Source organism: Morus notabilis, unplaced genomic scaffold (assembly GCF_000414095.1).
Source record: "Morus notabilis unplaced genomic scaffold, ASM41409v2 Scaffold751, whole genome shotgun sequence".
In the NCBI taxonomy this organism is placed as follows: domain Eukaryota; kingdom Viridiplantae; phylum Streptophyta; class Magnoliopsida; order Rosales; family Moraceae; genus Morus; species Morus notabilis.
In genome coordinates, this window is record NW_010366875.1 from 396,798 (window position 1) to 403,291 (window position 6,494).

The following is a 6,494-nucleotide window of genomic DNA, read 5'->3' on the forward strand; positions in this document are numbered from 1 at the left end:
GAAAAAGGCTGCTGATTTAAATAGAGGCAGCAGAAGATCTAGGTTGCGAAGCAGGTAATGAAACAAATGACATATCACATGTAATTCTAGCCTTTTTTTTTTCTCTCGTTTATACATAATTTCCTCGAGATGATGAGGACAATGTTAATTAGTTGCTCCAAAGTCCGATTGCAAATCCCGAAGAGAGTTTTGCATTGAAGAAAGATATCTAAATCCAGTTTCAGGTAACACCATGTTGAAGCTATTGGCATATATCCCTTCCTTTTTATATTTACACATGTAAAAAAACTATTTTTATTTTTAGTATCAGTTTCTTCATCATTTTTCCCTCATGATAATTTGCCATTGAATCCAATTTCCGTCTTCTTTTTCTCTCTCTGTTCAGAAAGGTGTGAGCATACAAAAGTCCTTCAAAAACAATGGCATCTTCCTTTCTAAAAATCACTGGTGGGTAGTACGTACACACTCAAAAGGTTTAGTGCACTAGTCTATAAACCAATTAATTTTTCTTATTGAATTTTAAATGTAGTTAACTATCTAACTCGAACATTTTCATTTGTAGTTCTGGCATGGGTGGATATACTGGCCGTGTATTCGATATCTACTTTGATAACATACTTAACAGATGTTTGGAAGCTCACTTACACACATGCTGCTGCAATTGTCAATGTGTTTTGGGGCTTGACGGCAATAATGCCATTCACTATGCAATATATTGTGGATACTTTCATGGGTAACTATTGGATGGTCTTACTCTCTAACTTTGCCTGCAGTATTGTAAGTATCTTCCTTGTCAAAAATTATTTGTATTGGTCTTAATTTATGGAGAATTTCATAATCAATTTGAAACCAATCAGGGGTTAGGATTTTTGTCAATGTCGACTCCGCCAGTCCTTTCAAAGGTAGCAGGCACTTGCAGTGAATATAAGCCCGAGTGTGTTGGCATTGGGCAGAAGACACTCTTTTATACAGCACTAGCTCTTATAGCTGTGGGATTATCTGGTCATGTGACATCTTTGTCAATACTCACGGAGGAGCATAAAAAGTCGTCAGGCAATCAAGATAAGCTGCATCTTTATTTAGGCGTCTTTGCAGTGATCCTCGTCCCTTTAATTGGAGCTGTAGCAATTCCTTACATAAAGCCATGGTCAATTAGATTTGGTGTCACAGCCATATGTTCGGTGATGGCAACACTTATTTTTTTGACTGGCTCATATGATTATGACACAGCTCAAGGAAGCCCTTTAACTGCTGTGTTTAGGGTCATTGTTGCCTCTGCATCAAAAGTATTCCACAAATGCCCAAAAGATGCCTCTGAGTTGTATGAGGGGAATGACAACAATGTTCACAAAATGCGTCATACTCGTCACCTCAGGTATAATTCTTTTTTTTTTAAAACCTTTTTCACTCTCTCTTATTATAAGGTTTAAGCCTTACATGTTTCTTTTTTAATTGATTAGTACTAATTGTGAAAATGGACACTATGCTATAAAATGCAGGTGCCTAGACAAGGCTGCAATTCTACTAACAGACCAACAACAAAATAGGTGGAAACTCTGTACTGTCACAGAAGTAGAAGAAACCAAGAGCATTCTATGCATGATTCCTATGTGCACGACCTTCTTCATATTAGGAGTTGTATATTCCATTGGAAACACTTACTTCCTTGAACAAGCAAACCACATGAACCGCAAGCTTGGTCGCTTAAGCGTACCTCTTACGATCCTTGTATTCTTTCGAGATCAAGCCGAGTCTCAATTCTCCAATTGCTATTCCAGATTGGCTTCAAATGGATCGTCACCAAGCCGGTACGCAATCCGAGTTGGAATTGCAGTGTCAATGATATTTGCAGTACACTGTTGCATTACTGCTGCCAAAGTAGAGAAGCGAAGGCTAGATGTGGTCAAAAGCCATGGCTTGCTTGACAAACCTAAAGAGAGAATTCCCATGAGTATGTTTTGGTTGGTCCCACAGTTTCTTCTTCTCGGCGGCCTAGATGGGATTTCACATGAAAGTATTGAACTTTTCTTTAGTGATCGTGGCCCTGCGTCTATGGATAGGTATATGACTCACTTTGCTATGGCTGTTTTTGGAGTTGGAAACATGGGAAGTGTCTTGTCGGTTTTTCTTGTTGATAAGATTAGTTCTAGCGGAGGAAATCCTAGTTGGGTCCAAGATACACTGAATATGAGTCGCTTGGATAAGTATTACTGGGTTTTGGCTGCATTAACTGCGGCCAATCTGGTTTTGTATATTTTGGTGGCTGTTTGGTATGACAGAAAAGTTTTAAGATCAGAAGAGAGGGAGGCACCAAAGCATAATCAGAGTATGAATCAGTCTTTTGATGATTGATACTTACTAATGTTTCTATTTCACTATGTGATGGATTAGAGATTCCGATTTGGTAATTCAATTTCAGATTTCTAATTTAGTTCGGTTTTTGTTGCCACAAGAGTGAATTCAATAAACGGCTTCCTTTTATCAACGAAAAGTGTTTCCACAAAATGTGCTCTTCCAACACTCTAAATTTGTAAATGCTTGATTCTTTTTTCCCCCTGGTAGAGGGTGCAAAGAGAAGCATATAATTGTTCCATTCCAGATTCCTTAACAATTTTAAGAAGTATTGAAGGAAAATCTACTCAAAATATCCGATCAAAATCAAAGAACATATCAAAAGGGAAGAAACCTTTCAATTTTTCCTTTTGAAGAAAATTAATAAAATTAAAATAGAGGCCAATTTGATTGCCACTTCGAGTCCTGCTGATGCAAGTTTGGATTCGACAACCTTGGTGACAACGAAGGTCTCTGTTTTGTATACCGGCGTGGGAGACAGAGGAGGAGAGAGTGTGTACGATGAGAGAGAGCGAGAAAGAGAGAGAGAGAGAGAGATCAAATTGCGAGGCCGAGGGGCGTGAATCCGCCCAACCCTATCTTCACATCCTTTCCTTCCGGCAGCCCAGCAGCCACGCCGAAGAATCGACAAGCTGCGCTCGCGAGGACCATGGAGAAGGCAGTTTTCTCCTTGATATATATATATATATATATATTTATTTTTATTTTTTATTTGAAGTATAAAGTATTTTTTTATTTAATAGAAACTAAATCAATTTGGATAAAATAACAGATAAATCTCGGACTATAATTCAATCATAACTTATCAGACAAATTAAAAAACACAAAAAATGTTAACACGTGGGCTACGTAATTCTCTGAACATGATACATAGCAAATAAAACCACAAGAAATCAAATCTAAATTAGATTTGATATCGTTAATGATATTAAGACCTCGTTTACTTCGTAGATTCGAGTTTTTAATTCAAATTAAAATGTGATATTTTTTGAGAACTTTTCACTGTAGCAGAAAAAATTAGATATGATATTTTTTAAAAAATTTTTACTGTAAAAATTTAAATCGGTGAAATGAACAATGCCCAAATCATTTCATTAACACCTGCAACATACCGAGGAAGTTGAATCGCCCGAACAACATTGTTTGCGTCTGACTCAAGCACCCAATCATGGAAACTTCTTTCCAGAGCAAAGGAGATTCTTTCTCAAATAGCCAAGCACTCTGCAACATGTGGAGAAACCTTCCTTCAATTCGTTTAGAAGCAGCCATTAACACCTCTTCCTCCTCATTACGAATAACAAGCCCAACACCAATAAAACTTTCATTTCGTCGCACTGCTGCATCTACATTAATTTTAACTTGACCCATAATAGGTGGTTTCCAAGGCTGCTTGGGAGGAGTCGGTGGGTGTACCACCTTTCCATCCAAACACCTGCATGATTGGAACTCTCCTAGTAACTGGCCCGCACAATCAATTATTTCCTTTGCAGTTTGATGAGAATTCTCAAACATCATCTTATTCCGATTGAGCCATATTCCCCGACTATGCATACAAAATACATCCAAATCTTCCTTGGAACCTCCCTGAGCTATAAAACGACATAAGCCACTAAAGTGTCCACCCTTAAAACTTTTAAGCTTCGGCCATATTGAACTAGGGGATGTTTGGTACCTAGATTCGTTTTCTAATTCGAATCATGATTCGTGATTCGCTACAGTATTTTCTCTCATAAAAAATACACGTAAATCGAAAATAATTCTAATCCATGAACTAAACGTCTCCTAAGTTCCTAAACTTCCCGGGCCATAGAACAATACCATAAAGAGTGACTAACATCTTCGTAGCTTGCACCACATTTGAAACAATGAGGAGGAACATCCACACCCCGACCCGCCAATGCGGCTCTCACCGGGAAGAGCTTCGTTAAACGCTCGCCAAACATGAATCTTGATCTTGTTAGGAATACGACAACCTCATAAACTTTTCCACCAACTACGATCTCCACTGCCAGTAGAACTACCTTCCTCACGTTGACAGTCCATTTCGAGCTTGTAACCCGACTTCACAGTGTAAATTCCTTTGTCATTGTAATGCCAAATAGGAATATCCTCCCCCCTCTCCAGCTAATTGGAATACTAAGAATAAAGTCCTTATCAATATCCCTAAAAAAATCTGTAATTTTCTCCAAATCCCATCTTCCATTAGAAATGAGGGAGGCCACCGTAATATCGCTATGATCCTCCGAAGGCCTGGTAATTGGCGTAAAAAAGTGGGGTCTCAGCACCAAGGGTCCCTAAACACCTTCAATCCGCTCCCATCTCCGACTCTCCATCGAACACGCTTCCTAAGTAGATCCCTCCCCCATAAAATACTTCTCCAAATGTGAGACGGGTTATAGCCCATACTCGCCTCAAGAAAGGATGACAAATGAAAATATTTATGAGGTGTTTGGTATGAGGATTCGTGTCATAATTCGTAGCTCGTTATAGTATTTTCTTTTAAAAAATACACGTAAACTGAAAATAATTCTGAATCTATAAATCAAACGTCCACTTAGCTTTCAAAATTTGGGCCGTGGGAGATGTCGGATTTGTCAAAATCCACCACCCCTGCTTTGCTATAAGTGCTCGATTAAAAGCTACCATGTCACGTAAACCCATCCCACCATCCAATTTCGGTCGGCATATCCAGTTTCTCCTTGATATTTTAGGTGTTATTTATTGGAAAATTATAGTGAATAGGTCAACATTTGAAACCTGTGTAAGTAAATAGCGACGATTTTCTCAATGTTCCCCGACTATCAGTTGCTTGGAATGGCGGCGATTTGGAGAGGAAGCAGTGGCAGGGACTTAAGATTTCGAAAATCACAGGTCATAAACCAGTCCTACGACCTGTGATTTCCATAATTTCATGTCACTGTGATTTCGGAAATCACAGGTCATAATGATTTTATAATTTCATGAAAGTTAAAAAGTCAAATTCCATAACCTTGTTTTGAACCCTGGTTACGTTTCTGATTACTAATGGAATTATAGAAAAATAGTACATATCTTCTTTTTCATTAATGACGTAGTGGTGATATGGCTTGTTATAGTAGGTTAAGCAACCCGTTAGTTTTAGCATTAATTAAAAAGATTTTTCTGAGTTATAAGAAAAAGACTTTTTGTGTGTTTTTATTTCAACATTCTAAATCAAAAAATTCAATTCGAATTATAGTTAAAAGTTCAAATTGATGTCGTAGATAATTAAATAAGGACAATTCAAATCATTAATAATAGTTTAAACACTTGATTTTAGAATTGATCTTACCCTCCTAAATTCAAAATCTAAATTTTGTTTTTCTCAAGTTTAAGTTTAAAAATGCATAACTTCTCCGTTTCAATTTCGATTGAGGTGATTTTTTTTAATGTGCTCGTAATAAAGAGAAGATCAAATCATCATCTATATTGCATTTTTTTTTTAATTTCAGAAGTTTTATAAGAGTTGTTACAAAACTCTAATGACAATTTTCAATTAGTGGCTGGTTTGCTTATTGGCTAGCATTTACACGGTTTATGTTTCTTTATCGAAATATGATATTTGACTTGATATCATAACTAAGGGTCTGTTTGTCTCGTATATTTAAATTTAAATCATTAATTCTGTTATAGTATTTTTCTTTTACAAAAAACTTACATTTCAAACGTCAGAATTAAAAATTATGATTTGAGTATACCTTCCAAACAGAAACTAAGATTTTCTTTTCATTGCCCACCAACTTTTTTCAAACCTTTTTAGCTGTTTTTCTCCTTTTTTTTTTTTAATTTCTTAAGTTCTTTTTTTTTCTTCTTTTACCTCACTTATCTTTTTTATTGCATCTTTTAACCTTTAATTTTAATCTATAACTATACTTATCTCATAAGAGAGAATAGGTTTCTTTGGGGGAATTTCATTGCTCCCCGTTGCCCGCCAATGTTTTCTTCTTTTTAACTTTTTTAGCTTTTTTTCTCTTTTCCTTTTTAACCTTTTTTTTTTAGTTTTTCTTTTTCTCTTATTCTTTTTTAGTCCATTATTTTTTTACTACATCTTTTAGCCTTTGATTTTTATGTATTTTTAAACATATCTCATTTAAATACTTTTCTTACAACTTTTAAAAATATTT

The 6,494-nt window shown here is 36.1% G+C and overlaps 1 protein-coding gene across 3 annotated transcripts; it reads left to right on the forward strand.

Moving 5' to 3' along the window:
* On the forward strand, nt 1-2,464 carry LOC21398685 (protein NRT1/ PTR FAMILY 5.5). 3 transcript variants are annotated; one of them, XM_024174253.1, is made up of 6 exons: nt 1-54; nt 153-224; nt 386-473; nt 563-777; nt 858-1,375; nt 1,500-2,464. In XM_024174253.1, exons 4-6 carry the CDS (start codon nt 694-696, stop codon nt 2,350-2,352), a joined length of 1,455 nt encoding a protein of 484 aa, XP_024030021.1. In that variant the 5' UTR covers nt 1-54; nt 153-224; nt 386-473; nt 563-693; the 3' UTR covers nt 2,353-2,464. The 3 variants fall into 3 exon arrangements, with proteins under 3 accessions (XP_024030021.1, XP_024030020.1, XP_010109642.2); XM_024174252.1 differs by having other exon boundaries at nt 386-447; XM_010111340.2 differs by lacking the exon at nt 1-54 and having other exon boundaries at nt 99-224; nt 386-447.
* The last annotated feature ends 4,030 nt before the right edge of the window (nt 2,465-6,494 follow it).

Bases quoted from the DNA above. Each gene is read 5' to 3' on its own strand.
- LOC21398685 (XM_024174252.1), top strand. From the start codon at position 420: ATGGCATCTTCCTTTCTAAAAATCACTG. The intron at 448-562 runs GTGGGTAGTACG...TTTCATTTGTAG, and splicing joins TTCCTTTCTAAAAATCACTG to TTCTGGCATGGGTGGATATA. The intron at 1,376-1,499 runs GTATAATTCTTT...TATAAAATGCAG, and splicing joins CGTCATACTCGTCACCTCAG to GTGCCTAGACAAGGCTGCAA.